We start from the raw sequence: 16,873 nt of genomic DNA on the forward strand, positions 1-16,873 counted from the left end.
TAGTGGGGTATTCAGTGCCAAACACAGACACTAGGCCAGTCAGCACTCATGACAACCCTTTGGGATGGGTGCTTTGATTTCTTAAGTGTGTTGTAATGTACAGTCTTTTCAGAGGCACAGAGCAACTTCCTGTGTGTTACAGCTTGTAAGCAGCAGCCCAGGGGTCTGAATTCAGCGATTTCCATTCTCGAGAGGGTGAGGACTGGACTGGAAAAGGCAATGGAAGTCACCTAACCCCTTCCACCTTGGGGAATCCTGCAGGACATGGACAATGGTGAAGAAATGACAAGCCCCACCTTTCCACACTGCACAGCCCCAGTGCACCCTCTGCTGGGCACAAGGAGGGTCAGCAGGTCCTTTTAACAAGCAGATGCAGGGCTGTCATTTTGTTGTTTATTTTTGATGGCTGGAAACTGTATGGTCTTTGTCAAAGGTGTCCCAAGAAGCTGGCTGCAGACCAGTCCCATGGTGGAGTTCCCAATCCATGATGGTCGACTGCACAAGAACCAGATCCCTCAGCACTTCCTTCATGGATCCTGGGTCTTCCTTCCCAAATGCCTGTTAGACCTGTCTGTACCACAGTAGGCCAAGGGCCACAAGGACAGTTTCAGGGCTTGTCACGGGATCTGGGACCTATTCACAGCACTGCCAGGTGAGCAAGGTGTAGAAGTGGATCTCAAAGCACTCACTGCTCAGCGCACTCTGCTGTGTGCTGGGCCCTGAGCTTTGATACTCATGGACTGGCTCTGGGGTCCTCAAGGAATGCCAGCAAAGGTGTGTCAGTGTGGACAGAAGTGTGAGAAGGGCGTGGGTGTGCGGGAACTCCATCTGGATGACTTTGGACCTGCGCTTACCACTGTGTGGACCTCAATGAAAGAAGGCAGACAGCTCTCTGACTTCGCTCTGGAAAATAAGAGCAGTAAAGCTCTCAGGACCCACTGTATAATGAACCAGGGGGTCCCTCCTAGGCCCTCTATAAAGGGATAGCAGGCATTCATGATGACAACCCATACTCCATCTGCCTCATTAACTATGTATTTGGACCAGAGTCAAGGAAGGAGCAGTGAATACCACAGGATGAAGGCAGTACCACAAAGACCAGAAGCTCAAGGAGCATCCACACAGGATGCCCTCAGTCCTCGCTCTGCATCAGCACCCGTCCTCCTCAGCCACAGACTGACCACAGACAAGAGACTCAACCTCATCTGTCCAGTGATTCTGTTTCCCCTGCTCTTCCCAGATCTAAAGTTCTCTTCCTGGGGACAGAGAACTCCAGTATACATCAGCCCTCTCCCAAGCCTCTGCAGAAATCTTCCAATGACTGGCAGTGCCCGCCCCTCCCCGCTGATTGGGTAGGAGGGCTTATATGTGTGTTAGGGAAGGTTGAGGTGGCCCTGTGACAGGACATGGGCTTAACGGTCATAGAAGTCCATGTGGGCTCCAGACTGGAAGGTGTCCTTTTGCAGCAAGCTCAGCAGTTTCTGGGCTGAGGCCCCACAATCCACCAGCTTCCCCTCCGACTTCAACTTCTGCAGGCTGCTCCTTAACTCTGGGTCCACGGAGGTTTCCCGAGCCAACTGCTGCATGTCTGTGTCCAGGGGACCTGGTGGGTGGAAAGCACAGGATGGGAAGAGGTTGTAGGTCCCTGCTGTGTGGAGACTAGAGCTGAGTCAGGTCTGGCCAAGGCTCTACTGTGTGGCCTGGTAAACTTTTTTCTTGTGTTCTGTTATGTCCTCTCGGTTTATTCTTGAACTTCGGGATCCTCTTCCCTTAGTCCCCCAGTGCTTGGATGGAAGGTGAGGACGGCCATACCACGGTATGACTGAACACTGGGTTCAAAGCTGAAATCTATGAAGCATGGTATAAAATTCAGCTCACCCTCTCTTGTCCAGGTAACACCTCTTCCTGACTTTCCCATTAAATGAACACAGAAGTAACCCTGCTGGCTCCTCACTCCGCCCACAGCAAACCAGGGGCCAGGTGAGACCTTCATCTTCAAACCCTGACGAGCAGGTACACGACACAACCTTGCTTTTCTCCTTATTTCAAGACCCTCCTCTTAGCCTTCTGATAAATTCATCTGGAGGCACTTTGCTGGGCCTACAAAGCTTCTCAAAACCCCTGGATGGGGCACTCAGTTGCTATAGTGCTTGCTGTAAAGCATGAGGATCCGAGTTCAAATCCCCAGTAAAAAGCTGAGTGTAGGGGATTGGAGAGATAGATGGTGGCTCCCTGCTAAGAGCATCTGCTGTTCTAGCAGAGAACTGGGTTTGAGTCCCAGCACCAACATGGCAACTGACAACTATTTGTGACTCCAGTTAAACAGGATATAGTTCTCCCCTTCTGGCCACTGCAGGTACTGCATGCATGTGATAACAGACATTTCAGGCAAAACTCTCCCCCATACATAGACCTGTCACTTTCTAACAAGCTTTGTCACTTTGTCTTGCATTTCTGGAAAATGTCTCCAGCCTGGTAATGGAATTGTGAAGCCTCCCAAAATTGAACGGTGTTGTAGGGGCAGAAATTCATGGAACACAGGGACTGGAAGAGGAACACTGCTAACATTTGAATGTCCTCTAGCCTGATCCCTTTGTTCTCTCTTGTGTTCTGAGACACCCTCTTGTAGCCCATGATGGCTTCTAACCTGCTGTGTAGCCAGGGCTGATTTTGAACTCCTGCTCACACCTCTCAAGTGTTCTACCATGCCCAGTTTCATCTCCTTGAAGACCACTGGGCAGAGGCTTGCTATCTTTCCAAAAAGACATTTCTATCTTTGGAAAGCCGTTAGAACATTCTTCCAGAGACTGAATAAGAACTAGGCCGGCCCCTCTTTGTCTTCAGTGTCTGGGGGAGCTTTTCAGTTCCTTCATGAAAACTGGAGCAGCCTCCAGAGAGCTAACTTAGCTCTGGGGCCCTCTGGAACTGGCACCCCTCCTGCCTGTGGCTTACATGTGACCACTGCTGTCTGAAGAGCCTAGGCTGAGCTCAGAGCAGGTGAGCTGGGTATTGGAACAAGAAACATCATGAATGTTTGTGTGTAGGGCTGGTGCCAGATAATCTGAGGAGATGCAGTGTAGATGGAGAAGTTAGGAGCAAGCTTGGATCCTGGTCCTGTCTCACTTCAGCATTAGATAGACCATTTTGCCTCCTTGTCTCCAGGATCCTGACCTAGTCCAAAGAGGTACAGACAATTGAATGGCACCCCTTAGTTTCTCACCGAGTCTGTCACACATTGCTATCCTTCTAAGCACAGAAATCACAGGTTTAGAAGAAAGGCACGGTGGCATATGAATAGGCTGGTGGGACAAGACAAGGTCTCAGAAGATCTCATATGCTTAAATCTCCCTAAGAACAGGGCCTATCTTATCCATGCAAGCGCCCTTTCTCCACTCTATTCAGTGTGACAGCACAGCTCAGCCTGAGATGCTCACCACCCAACAACATCTCTTTGCTTGTCTTTGAACATTCAATGTGTCCACTGAATGATTTCCATACAGCTTTACTGGGTGCTGGGCATACATGGAGAAATAGTATGTGTCCCTTGAGGGACAAAATCAGACAGTTAAATATATAAAGATATTTTGTTTTTTAGCTTCAGTCTTAATTCATTTTTATGTATATGGATGTTCCTCCCACCTGCTAATCAGAGGACAACTAAGGCTGAGTACCACTGCCCCTGACTGCTCCAACTTCTTGGGAGGCCATACTTTTCTTGCAAAGTGAGGAGTCATTACCGTAGGTAGGGGTCCCCTAAGTCTTTGGATTCTTTATTGATAATATAGATCAGGTTCCCCTCCTTGCCCAGCCCCCAGAAAGGTACCAGCTAGGTCTGGTGACAGCAGTGTCAGGACATCCACCTACCTGGGGCATAGCTCAGCACCCTCACACTGGGTTCCTCAACAGCCAGGACCTGGCATAACATTTCTCGGGCAGCCTTCCCTGCACAGTAGAGACCCCAGCCCTTGAAGGGCTTCAGGGCACACAGAGATGAGATGTTAACCACAGTCTTGCTCAGGCCAGGGCTATCCGGGAAAGCATTCAAAGTGCCGGAGGTCAAGCAGAGCATGGATGTCAGGTTCAGAGCCCAGTAGTTGTTCACCTCAGCTAGGTCATTCAGGTTCAGGAAACCTTTGGAAACATCCCCAAGAGTGCCTAAAAACAAACAAATAAACAAACAAACAAACAAAAAACAAAAACAAAAACAAAAAAAAAGGACCAAAGAAATGACACAGCTGTGGCGTTCTTCTCCCTCGGCCTTCCACAGTTCCTCCCCATGGCCATTTGTTATCACTCTGCCCCAGCTCTGCAGGCATCACTAATGCAAGCTAAGAATGCACCTGAATGCTCTTTTGAAACGCAGAGGGGTTTAAAAAAAAAAAAAAAAAAAACTTCACTCACACACCCACCAGGTGGCACCGTCACCCCGCAGTGACTCTGGTAAATCCCCCCCCACCCCCACTACACTTGGACTTTGGACTTTTGGGGACTTGCCCTCCACCTACCCAAAGGGCGATGAGGTGAGAGCTTGCAACCCCGGTCTGGTTAAGAGTCTCACCTGCGTTGTTGATTAACAGCAGGCGCTGCAGCCCCTCGGGCCTAGGGAGCTCGCGCACCGCGCTCAGCAAATGCTGCACGCCGGCCTCCGTGCCCAGATCGGCGGCTGCCAGCTCCACTCGCACGTCCGGCTGCTGTGCGCCCAGCTCCTCCTTCAGTTGCCGCAGCGCCGAGTCACTGCGCGCGCTTAGGAGCAGCACGGAACGGGGCGACAGCAACCGGGCCAGCTGCGGGGCCAAGGCGCGACCGAAGCCCCGGGAGGCCCCGGTCAGTACGCACACAGCGCAGCCCAGCCCGCCTCCCTCCATGCCTGGAACTCAGCCTCATGGGCAGCTACCTAACTGGCATGGGCGGAGCCTATCTTTGGTTTTGGACAGCGGAAGTTCGGGGCAGCATCCACTTGTGTTAGGGTGAAAAAAGCGACCAATAGCCAGGGAGGCGTGGTTCGGCAGCAAATCCCATTCCCGTTCACAGCGCTTCCGGGTTTCCCTTGCGCGCCACTCCCAAAAGTTCAGCCATGGCTAGCTTTCTGAGAGGCGTGTTCGGAATTTCCACCCTGTTCCAGGACCAGCTTCCTCCTCCAGGGCTGGTTGTCTTCATCCATTCCGGACATACCAGTTAGCGACCAGTGACAGCCTTGGATGAAGTCCTTGCCTGTGTGTAGAGTGTGGTCCCCTTGCACTCTGATCAACAGAAGCCTTCTCTGGAAGAGCGCAGCAGCTCCCCCAGGAGGTGCTAGGCAGACGGAACCAGAAAATGAAGAGCACACAGGGGAAGAGAAAGGCTGAGAATCACAACAATCTCAGGAACAAGACCCATCTTCAGTGAAAACACTGGGTTCCTTGGGACCTGTGGACAGCAACCTTATTCTGTAACTTGTGTCATGCACCCCAGAAACTACTTTATAATCTCAAATGGTAAAGAAAAATTCCCAGCACTCGGGAGATGTCCGAGGAGGATAAGGAGTGAGACACAGAGATTGCTTTGGTCCATTTGTAGTATGAGGTGAGCTAGAGTCCATCGGAGTTACAGACAGGCAGGCTAGCGGCTAGCCCCTCTTTGTTTCAGAAAGTTACAAGTGGTAGGACTTGTCTCTTAGCCTGGTCGGATAGGGAAGCCAGCAATCAGTAGGGGCCATTCTCAAGTCCCATATTTTTTTTTTTTTAATTGGATGAGCCTTCATCCTAGGCCAATGAGATAGGAGACCTAGAGAGATACAAGTCTTACAGGTCTATAGGAGAAGAGAACCAGAATGACTCTCTAGAGGTTTTTAAAGACCAGTCTTGTGCCAAATCAGCACCTTAGCCATTAATATCTTTTTTCTATGCCAGAGTTCACTTTCTGCAGATTTGTACATTTAAAACTATTTAGTTTTCACTAGTTTCTTGAATTTGTTATCTTATTTCCAAAAGTAGTTGGACTGTCAACAGACATAGTGAGTTCAAGGCCAGCATGCTGTCCTTGCTGAGTCTGAACTCCAGAACCAACATTAAAAACGCTAGGTATGGCCAGGCAGTGGTGGTGCTCCTAGCACACAGGAGGCAGAGGGAGATGGGTTTCTATAAATTTGAGGCCAACCTGGTTTACAAAGCCAGTTTCAGGACAGCCAGGGCTACACAGAGAAACCCTTTCTTAGCCAGGCAGCTGTGATGAAGCCTTTAATCCCAGCACTCAGGAGGCAGTGGCAACTGACTCTCTGAGTTCAATGCCAGCCTGGTCTACAGAATGAGTTCCAGAACAGCCAGGGCTACACAGAGAGAAACACTGTCTCAAAAAAAAAAAAAAAAAAAAAAAAAACCAACATAACAAAAACAAACAAACAAAAAATCTGTTTTGAAAGATGGACAGGCATGAAGAACTAGACACATTGTCCCCTGGCCTCCACCCCCAACACATCCACTGACACAGGAATAGGCACACACATTAACATACAGAAAAAAGCCAGGAAAAGGAGAGTTTCTTAAACCAAAGTAAGCACACAGTGTCCTGTTTAATCACTCCTTTAAAAATTTTTTATTTATTTGGTTGGTTGGTTGATGTATGTGAGTACACTGTCCCTCTCTTCAGACATACCAGAAGAGGGCATAGATGGTTGTGAGCTACCATGTGGTTTCTGGGTGTGATGGTTTGTATTTGCTTGGCTCAGGGAGTGGCACTATTAGGAAGTGTGACCTTGTTGGAGTGGGTGTGTCACTGTGGGCGTGGGCTTAAGACCCTCGCCCTAGCTGCCTGGAAACCAGTATTCTGCTAGCAGCCTCCAGATGAAGATGTTGAACTCTCTCTCTCAGCTCCTCCTGTACCATGCCCACCTGGATGCTGCCCTGCTCCTGCCTTGATAATGGACTGAACCTCTGAACCTGTAAGCCAGCCCCAATTAAATGTTGTCCTTTATAAGACTTGCCTTGGTCATGGTGTCTGTTTACAGCAGTAAAACCTTAACTAAGACACTGGGAATTGAACTCAGGACCTCTGGAAGAGCAGTCAATGCTCTTAACCACTGTAACATCTCTCTAGCCCCTATATCTCTTTTAAGTTTCTTTTTAACATCTTTTTATTTATTATTTTTGTGGGTTTAGCCTGCATGTATGTCTGTGAACTACATGTGTGCAATGCAAAGTAGAGACCAGAAGAGGGCCTTGGCTTTCCCAGGGACTGCAGACATAGACAATTGTAAGCTGCTATGTAGGTACTGTGAATTAAACCCAAGTCCTCCTGAAGACCAGCCGGCTGCTCTTAATTGCTCCCACTCTCTCAAGCCCCTGTTTACATCTTTTGAACAATGTAACAAAATGGTAGGGCTTGGTGATGCTGCTTGTAATTCCAGTAATTTAGAAGCTGAGGCAGGAGGGTTAAAACAAAATAACACAACAAAAAGCCCATTTAACAATGTTATTTTATTTCCAATATAGAAGACATATTACAGTAATTAAGGAGCTGGGGAGATTACTCTTAGAACTGATCCAGGTGGACTTCTTTTCTCCCCAGTGCAGGGCCATCTGCCTTCACTTCTGAGAGGTGCCTGGTCCCTGCTGCATGGAAGTGAGGCATCCAGGTGACCCACAGCACTAACAAAGCTGGGATTGATGGGTCCATGATTTGCTGAAGAATGATACCCCAGACCTAATAGTATGTAAACGCAGAGGGTTTTATTCTGCAGAGGTCCAGCATGCTGGGCTCTCCCGTTACCAAGATAGAGAGACAACTAAGTGAGCTTACAGGCCTGATTTAAAGTACATGAGGGAATTCTGGGGTAGGTGATCTCTATGTTAATCTGTTGGGTCCATCTCTACAGACATTTCATTGTTGTGGGGCCTGGAAACTTGCTGGGGAGGTCTGGAAACTACTGCTGACCAGTTGTCTTGGACTATAAGATCCAAAACAGGGGACACGGATTCACTGCAACAACATGAGGTTTAGTGATTCCGGCGCACTGGGGCTCTCTTGCATGCAGGCAAGAGAACCCCAAACAAAAGCTGGGAGCAGTTCTTATACAGAGCTTACAAGGGCAACCGCAAAGGACCACAAAAGCTGACCTTCTTAGGTTAGGTGACTAAGATTCGCACATTACTTTTATGACAATGAGTCTTCTATTTACCCAGGTTTATTACATTCCTGGAATGTGTCTCCATGCTCTGGGCCTTCCCCACCCACAGGTGGGTTCCCTTCCCTGTGGTCTGAGGAATGTTAATCAGCCTCCCCCTTCCTCTTCTGAATGTTAATCCAGCAAGTATCCTCTGACTCAGGAATAATGTACTCCTCCGAGAATGCTTCCCAGGGCAGTGAATTCTAAGTTCAAACTGAGACCCTAATATCTCACATTTAGTTCTTACAGTTGTCCTTGCTTTAGACAGGGTGGCTAGAACAATCCATTACTTGGGCGTGAAGGCTGGAACCTGGGTTTTTTTTCTGTTAGTAATTAACTTGCCTGACTTGCCCAGTTTTTAGGCCTTGGCTCCTTAATGGCCAGTTTAAAGTCTATCATGGAATCAGTCTAACCTTCTCAAGATCACATTGGCAGCCCACCAACTGAAATGTCCTCAGTAGTACTAAGATTCCCCAGAGCTTGGCCTGCTGGGCTGTCAATCATCCACATCCATGGAAGAACTCTCAGGTGTTCTCAGCGTTATCGCCATGTCTGATTCTCCTAAGTCTTCCCCACCAGGATGCTCCTGCAGAAAGGAGGTCAGGCCTTCCAAAGACTGCCTGGGGCTTAAATCAACTGTGGACTTCTTCATTACTGTTTTTAGGGTGCATGCTGGTGCACTCTCACGTGATATGTTTAACTTGTGCACTTCTCCATGTGTGTCCTTGTGTACATGCACGTGCATGCTCAACTTTATGTGTACACAGTGTGTGTTACACGTGTACTTCAGTCTCAAATGTCAATTCACAGGTGCTGAACACCTTGACTTTTGGACACAGGGTTTTGCAAGGGCATCAAGGTTGAAATGCACCTGTCTAGCTGGATGGTGGTGGCATAGGACTTTAATCAGGAGGAAGAAAAAGAGGAGGAGGGGCATCTTGGTGAGTTCTGGGCTAGCCTCGTCTACAGAGCAAGTTCTTGGATAGTCAGGACTCAATATAGAAACACAGTCTCCAAAATCCATGAAAAAGAGTGAAGTGTATCTGCCTCCATCTCAAAGTGCTAGGTGACAAGCTTCAGCCAGCATGCTGGCTCTTCTCCTTGCACTCTGGGGATAAACTCAGATCTCACATTGGAAGCAGACCTGTATGCACAGAAAGAGTCATCATCCCAGCCTTCTTGTGCTTCAAAAAATCTCCCAGGCTGCAGATGTCACACTCTTGACTTGCAGCCCAGTCAGCTCTCATTAGGGACCTGAGGGTCAGGGACAGCAGTGAGGCTATGCAGCTTCTTCCAGGGACATTTCCCTGGGCAGCCCAAGAATGAAAGGTATTTTGTTCCTTATTAAAGCAGGCATGGAAAAAAGAAAGAACAAAATCATGTTAGGTAGGTGTACCAGTGCAAGCTCCCCCTGCCCATTGTTGGTATGAGTTGAAGCAGGGACCCCTGCAAACCAGGTGCACTGACACTGTGCTGCTATAGAACCGCCACAAGGTGGCAGTAGAACATCAGTTTCTGACTGAATGCCTGGCCAGCAGTCTCCCTGCCTTCCTTATTGGCAAAGTTATGGGTCTCAATGCTCTCCAAACCTTCCTCCCAATTTCCTCACAAGGGACAGCAGGGAGCACTGAGTACACAGCTCCCCAGTGCCTCCATAAGGGACAGAGGGGAGCACTGGATGCATATCTTCTTATGGCTTCCCACAGGGCCGGCAGGGAGCACTTACTTCACAGGTACTCACTGCTGTGCACAGGGAAGGAACTCAGTGCTCAGCACACATGGATGCCTGGTTTTCTTCTCTCCAACAGAGAGGACTTCTGACTCATGGGTAATATGAGCTATGAGCCACCATGTCACTTTTCTCAGGTTTGGGCATTAAAATTTGGGGCAGGGGTAGGGGGGTTGTCTTTAAAGAGAGTGTCATGCATTCTAGACTGGGATTTTATATGACCTGACTGTCTGGTCCTCTTGTTTCCACCCCACAATCCTGAGATTCTGGCCATGAACCACTTGATCCGATTTGATTTGATGCTGTCCAAGAACCCAGGGACTCCTGCCTGCTAGGTACACAGAGCTATAGCACTAGACCTGTTGTTGTTGACTTTAAAGTCTCACACTGCCACCAAAGCTAGCCTACTGCCCCCTATATAGTCCAGGCTGGCGTCAAACTTAGGCTAGTCTCCTGTCTAAGCCTCTAGAGTCAGCGATTACAGGCATGCACCTTCACCATAGCTCTGATTTCTAGTCATAGGAAAAATCCACAAAGTTCCTAAACTGGCTAAATGTGAGGCAGGTAAGATCACCCAAGGATGAGGGGACTAAGCCTTCAAACAGTGGGCATGAGGCTTCATCTTCCTATTTTGTCAGCTGCCTGTTTCTGCTAAGGCTTGTAGTGGCTTCTGCCTTCTCTTCTGTCCATGGTGCTGCACAGAGAAGTTAGATGAGGTTAGCTCAGGGCTGCTAGTCAGAACACACCTGCAAAGCTACCTGGCCACACGGGGACAGTTCTGAAAACTGCATGCTGACCTGAGTTTCCTTGAGATGGCCTGGCACTGGACAGCCTCCTTTCCCTCCCTCCACCAGCTCACGGCTCAGCAGCTTCAGAAGCGGGAAGTCCAGCTACAGCTCATGTCTGTAGTACTTGGACATATTCTCAGTAGGAAAAATTAGTCATCTAGAAAGGAAGGAAGGAAGGAAGGAAGGAAGGAAGGAAGGAAGGAAGGAAGGAAGGAAGGAAGGGCAAGGTCAGCAGTACAGACCTTTAACTCCATTAAGGACTGTGGAGGCAGGAGGAGCAAGAATTCAAGGGTGTCTTCAGTTACAGAGTGGGTCCCAGGCTAGGGTGGCATGCAGGTGTGTGACTCCTCAGTTGAAACAGCTCCTGCCAAGCATGCAGGAAGTCCTGGGTTTCTTTCCCAGAACCAAGTAAACCAGACTTGGAAGGAAAATCCTGTAATCCTTACATTTGGCAGGGAGAGGCAGAGAAATCAAAACTGCAGATAATTCACAGCTGCATAGAATTTTTGAAAAGACCATTAAGGCTGGGTGCACAGCTCTCTCCCCTGCATCAGTTGGCACCTGGTTGTGCCCTTCCCCCAACCTTGAACAGGCCTGAGAGACCTTGTTTACCACAACAGACCAAGTGATAGGATCTAGGTGGAGTTACCCACCTTAGCTACACAGAACACAGAACTTCCCCTGGGCTTGCCTTGAGATATATCCTGGCCGTGACCTAGAACGGATTATGGATTATCCCACCCATCTCCGGCTGAAACCAAGAGGGGTTTTGGGTTGGGCCTTCTCCTTTAAATTGAGAGCTGAACATTAAAGCTTTGAGCCTTGATCAGAGAACTTTGTCTTGGCTTCATCTCTTCTCGCCCTCCGCCCCCTTTCATTCCCAGCCCCCTTTCAGGTGAACCCAGTTGACTCGTGGCCGCAGGCGGCTACATCTGGTAAAAGGATCAACAATCCTTGGTGGCACACTGGACACAGAAAACTGGAGTCAAAACAAGAAGAGAGAAAAAAAGAAAGGATTCCTCAGTAGAAAGACCTGATAGTTACGTCACCATGGGAATTGAGTCCATGTTCACTGGCAAAGAAAAGAAAGGACATGAGTATAAAGTTTAGACAGCACTGAGGAAGAAAGGGAAACCACAGAGTTGGCAAACTCTAGATACTGTTATAAGGACTGAATTTGTGGTTGATACATACATGACCACAGAGGTAGCGCTCTCTCTCTCTCTCTCTCTCTCTCTCTCTCTTTGTGTGTGTGTGTGTGTGTGTGTGTGTGTGTGTGTGTCCTCACACTTGTAGGCCAGGAATGGTCCTCAAATTCTTTTCCACCATAACTTTTGTAACAAGGTATGCCAGTGATCTCAGGCCAGCAAGCTCCCACTTCTGCCTCTCTGGACCTCCAGGCCAAAGATGACACAAGGATGGTGCCTTGTCTGATTTTCACAACATCATTTTCTTACACTGTGACACTTTACCCAACAGCCATCTCCACAGCCCCAGAGACCAGATCTGATAGTTCAAAATATGTAGAACATGCATGTTCTTTTTTCAGACACGATTCCACTCAGCCTGGAACTTACTCTTGCCTACACTGGCCTTGGACATTTGATACTTGACAGGGCTGAGTGGTTTTTAATTTCATGTATCTCTTTCCATCACTTGTGATTTTATGTTTGTGTTTTGTGTTTGCTACTTAAGGCCATCTTCAGTGTGACATGAATCCCTAGGAGCCCAGTTTAAGAAAGAGCACATGAGGCCTGCCTGTGTAGGAACCAAATGTGAGATATTCAGGTCTCGGTCTGAACTTAAAATTCACTGCCCTGGGACACATTCCGGGAGGGGTACATTATTCCTGAGTCAGAGGACACTTGCTGGATTAACATTCAGAAGAGGAAGGGAGAGGCTGATTAACATTCTTCAGACCACCAGGAAGGGAACCCACCTGTGGGTGGGTAAGGCCCAGAGCAGGAAGACACATTCCAGGAGAGGGGCCCAGGATGGTAAGGGGTCAGGAAACAACCCTTAATGTAATAAACCTGGGTAAATGGAAGACACTCATTGTCATAAAAGTAATGTGCAATTCTGAGTCATCTATAGACCGGCCCTAAGAAGGCCAGCCTTTGTGGTCCTTTGCGGTTGCCCTCGTGAGCTCTGTATAAGAACTGCTCCCAGCTTTTGTTCAGGGTTATGTTGTCTGCAAGAGAACCCTAGTGCACCAGCATCAATAAACCTCATGTTATTGCAGTGAATCCCGTGTCTCCGGGGGAGTGCCCGTGCCCTGGTTTTGGGTCTTAGAGTCCAACACCTGACTGGAATTTGCTCATGTACAAGAAGAGACAGAGAGAGCCCCACCAAGGGTTCCATGTCCCAGTGCATGGATGACAAGAAATCATCAGGAAGTGAGGCCAGCTCTCCAACCCAGGCTGAGCAGAGCCTCCAAGAAGTCCTCCTTGGATTTGTCTGCTTAGCTCTCCTGGTTCAGTGCCAGAGGCTAGCCCAGAATCCGGGTAATAAACTTTCCCAGAGTTGTGCATTGTGGGTTGGGGGGCATGAGGTCCTATGGTGCTCTTTCTGCCCCTGAGTGGAATAGGAAAGTCCTCTCTTCTAAGATTAGGCAAGAAAAGAAATGTCTGTCCTAACAGAGCTGAGTGTTGCTCAGAGGACAGAGTAGACAAGAAACACAAATGTGTTTCACAGAGGTAGAATAGTATAGACACACACTGCTGAACTCAGCAGATATCCCAGCAGGGGATCTCTTGTTGTCCTGTGTTCAAATTTGGTTGGAAGGACCATCCATGTCAGTCACACAGGCTTCTGTGTGCTTCATGCTGTGACAGACATTGGCACAGTCTAGGGAGAAAGAACACAGGAGATGACATCTTACCAATGTAATTGTGGGAGAGACAGAGAAAGCCCCACAGAAACTCTCTCAAAGGATGTGCATGGCTGCTTGCCTGGGCAAGAGCAAGCAACCTGCAAATACTCAGAGAAATGCAAGCAACCTTCTGCATTTGTCCAGCTGAGTGCAGACTCCAGGTAGAGGCCTGAAGTTGTCAGGAGACAGGGCCACAGAAGGCTGCTGCCCCATCATGAGGGTCTCTAGTTCAAACATGATTATGATAACGATCACTCTATCACAGTGTGGCACATAGTGGTAGATTCTGTTGCCAATGTGAAAGGTGGCCTTAAAGGAACAAGCATGGAGAGACAGGAGGTGACTTACTAGAGGGCAGAATTGGTGGAGAGAGGGCACAGATGCCCCTGGAGGGTCCACAGCTGTGGATTTCATATGTTTGCTCTGAGGTCAGTCTGAGGACTCAAGCAATATAATATATGAATAACGTTTGCAGAAGACGGCCCTCTACAGGAGTCCCATGTGGGCACTTGCAGCCCTCATTCTCAACCTGGGAACCCATTTTGGGGGCAGGTGTGACAGGCTGACTAGGTAGACGTCTAGGGAGACTTCTCTGGGGAGAGAAGGCTACCTCCTGAACAAGACCATGTTCCCTGCAGGAAACAGGGAGCAAAGGACAGTCACGTCCCATAGAACAATCTCTGATGTTTACCAGGGCTGGGAGAGATGCATGTGGCTACTGTTCCACATACAGCTTTAGGGCACTTTTGCATACAGCCCTCTCCTCTGAGGGGGACCCAGTGAAAACCAGCCCTTTTATTGGGATGTTACCTGGACAGATCTCTGCTGGGGTGGGCAGCTCTTCCTGTGCAGGAGGAGCCTGTGACCACACTGGCTCTTGGACATCTGGCCTTGCTCCCTTGAGGGACCCTCTGATTCTTAGCCAGCCCGACTTCCAAATCATGGCTCACAATCCATGGAGCTGGAACTGGTCGTCTTCAGGACTTCAAAGCAGAAAAACACAGGAAGGAGGCTCTTAGTGACTTTGAAACATGCAGGACTTACTGGGCTGGCCCTGCAGTTCTATAGCACCCCACTGGTTCTCCAAGGACCCTCAGCTTCCTTTGGCAATGCCTCTACCACCTCCTATCTCTGCTTTGATCAGCATCTCTGCAGGCCTTTTCTGACTCTACAAGCAAGAGGTGGCCCTTCAAGGGTTTCTATGGAAATGGTCTTTCTGAAGTAACACAACGTTAAGTTCCTAAGCGTGCCACAAGAGGGCACACTCATCATTTGTCACAAAGGACAAGAGGAGTATGGATAAATTGAATGAGGACATGTACCCACCTGGTCCTGTGGGTGACTCTACTGTCTCCTTTCCTCAGAGCCAGGTTCCTACAGGAGGCTTGGCTTCTCTTTGGTGGTGGCAGGCAGCAGCACAGATTTCAGAGACAGTTCATGATTGTCTTCTTCACCCTCTTCCAGAAGTGATGTTCGCTACCAGGGAAGGTGGGCTTGTATCCTAAGGCTGGCCATTAGTAATGATCTCTTCCTGAATGATGGCCATTCCATGAATGATGACCTCTTCCTGTTTGATGATATCTTCTTGGGTGATGGTCTTTTCCTGTGTGAGGGTCTCTTTCTATAAGGTATCCCAGAGGAGGAATCTGTGAGGATTCCTGCTGACAGGATCCCCAGAGCAACTCTTGGGGACCACAAGAGGACATATTCCTGTCTATGTCAACTCATTCTTGTCTGGTCAAGAAGTGGAAGTATATAGAAATCAAATTGTCTGGGCACATGCAGTCAGGCTGCTGTATAACACACTCTTAGACCATGAGAAATTCTCACTGATTTCCAACCTGCAGCCCATGAGGGAGCCCAGGTGGGAGAGCTGGGGAGGATGGGTCCTCTTTGGCTGGCAGCACCCAGCATGCCTTCTGTCACCCTGCCTGGAATTCTTATCCTCCTCCTCCTGGAGCTTAGATGAAGGTGAGGCAAGGTGAAGGTGGAGAGAAGAGGCTCAGAAGCTCTCCTGTGGGAAGCAGGGAAGGAGTGAAGATCTTCCAGGCCTGGCTGCACACATTTCAAGGCTTTCCCTTGGTGATGGGAGCAGTCTGTCCTGGGTGACTGATGTAAAATCAGGTAGGTTGCCCTCACCTCATTGAATTTTTGCTCTCTCAGAGACTGGATGATTTCTTCAGGCTTAAACCCCATGACTCTTGTGGTCCTGACAATGCTAGGTCTCTGGAGCCTGAGAAACTCTGCGTGGAAGTAGATTGCAAGTATGCCTCGCTGTCCCTGATCAAGGAGCACGTCATTATTTGGGTGATTGTGGGCCTCCTTCTGGGATTGGTCATCAGCAGTTTGATGATGACATTGAAAATATCGATGGAGACAAGGAGGAAGGCTGACATTTGCAGCATTGATCTGCTGCCTCACCTTCACAAAAGACCTGCCTCGCAAAGGCAAGAGCCCGACCACCATGAGGAAGAGGACCCCTAAATTCCTGATATCAACAAGGCAGCCCTCATATTCCTCAGCTTTAAAGAGTTTTGGGCCACAGTAGGGCAACATGCCACATTAGGACAGCGTGCCACAAAAATCCACCAGCTTCTGCCCAAGAATCACTAAGCAGCCCGGCCAGAATTGCACAGCTTGGTGTTCCTACTGCAGATGATCATAACATTGCTGGCCTTTATGTCTCTGTGGGTAATGTGATTGTCGTGGCAGTACTGCACATCCGTCTCCTCCCTCTCCTCTAAAGACCCCCACTCGTAGATGTGGTATACTAGCCTTCTCTCTGAGGTATGCTGCATCACCAGGTAGGTGGTCTCTCTCGTCTGAACACGTGAAACAGCTTGATAACGTTAGGATGGGTAAGGGATTTCATAATGCTGACTCCTCTGTGATAAGCGAGGTATACTTCTTGGTATTCCTGAGAAGTTTTACGGCCACACAGTTGAGTGTGGGCTCACGGTAGGCCAGTTAGACCACTGAAAAATTTCCTTTGCCCAGGGTCATCATCATCTTCCAGTCAGCAGTGAACTTCTCCTTGATAGAGCAGCAGGCCTCCAGGTCTTGCTCCATGATCCTGCCTTCCTTGATATGGCTAGAACCAAACTTGCAATAATAAATTTAAAAAAATTAAAATCAGGCCCAAAAGAATGTTTATACCCACAGATTCCTACATCAAAAAGGCAAGAAAATAAAGGTCAGAAATAAGTTAGATAACTTACTCAGGTCTTTGAATGCTTGGAAAGAGAAGAAAGAAAAACACCTTTCAAAGGAGTAGACACAAACTTTGACATAGGTCAGGTTGACAGGGACCAACTGCAAACTGAAAGAACAACACAAAGAATCAC

General features: G+C 48.6%; 1 protein-coding gene and 1 pseudogene across 1 annotated transcript; both read right to left on the reverse strand.

Annotated features, from left to right (window-relative positions):
• Positions 1–379: 379 nt before the first annotated feature.
• LOC117715555 (sepiapterin reductase) lies at positions 380–4,950 on the reverse strand. Its single transcript, XM_034512421.2, has 3 exons — positions 4,559–4,950; positions 3,865–4,155; positions 380–1,603 (listed from the first exon to the last, which is right to left on the reverse strand). The coding sequence occupies exons 1-3, from the start codon at positions 4,863–4,865 to the stop codon at positions 1,413–1,415; spliced, it is 789 nt and encodes a 262-aa protein (XP_034368312.1). The 5' UTR covers positions 4,866–4,950; the 3' UTR covers positions 380–1,412.
• Positions 4,951–15,688: 10,738 nt separating this feature from the next.
• On the reverse strand, positions 15,689–16,615 carry LOC117715682 (sperm motility kinase-like; annotated as a pseudogene).
• Positions 16,616–16,873: the final 258 nt, after the last annotated feature.

The sequence above is a fragment of the Arvicanthis niloticus genome, chromosome 9 (genome assembly GCF_011762505.2).
Source record: "Arvicanthis niloticus isolate mArvNil1 chromosome 9, mArvNil1.pat.X, whole genome shotgun sequence".
Taxonomy (NCBI): Eukaryota; Metazoa; Chordata; class Mammalia; order Rodentia; family Muridae; genus Arvicanthis; species Arvicanthis niloticus.

Coding starts and splice junctions, on each gene's coding strand:
- LOC117715555 (XM_034512421.2), bottom strand. CDS start 4,865: ATGGAGGGAGGCGGGCTGGGCTGCGCTGTGTGCGTACTGACCGGGGCC. Junction 4,156..4,558: donor GCTGTTAATCAACAACGCAG/GTGAGACTCTTA, acceptor GTTTGTTTTTAG/GCACTCTTGGGGATGTTTCC. Junction 1,604..3,864: donor GGTGCTGAGCTATGCCCCAG/GTAGGTGGATGT, acceptor TCCACCCACCAG/GTCCCCTGGACACAGACATG.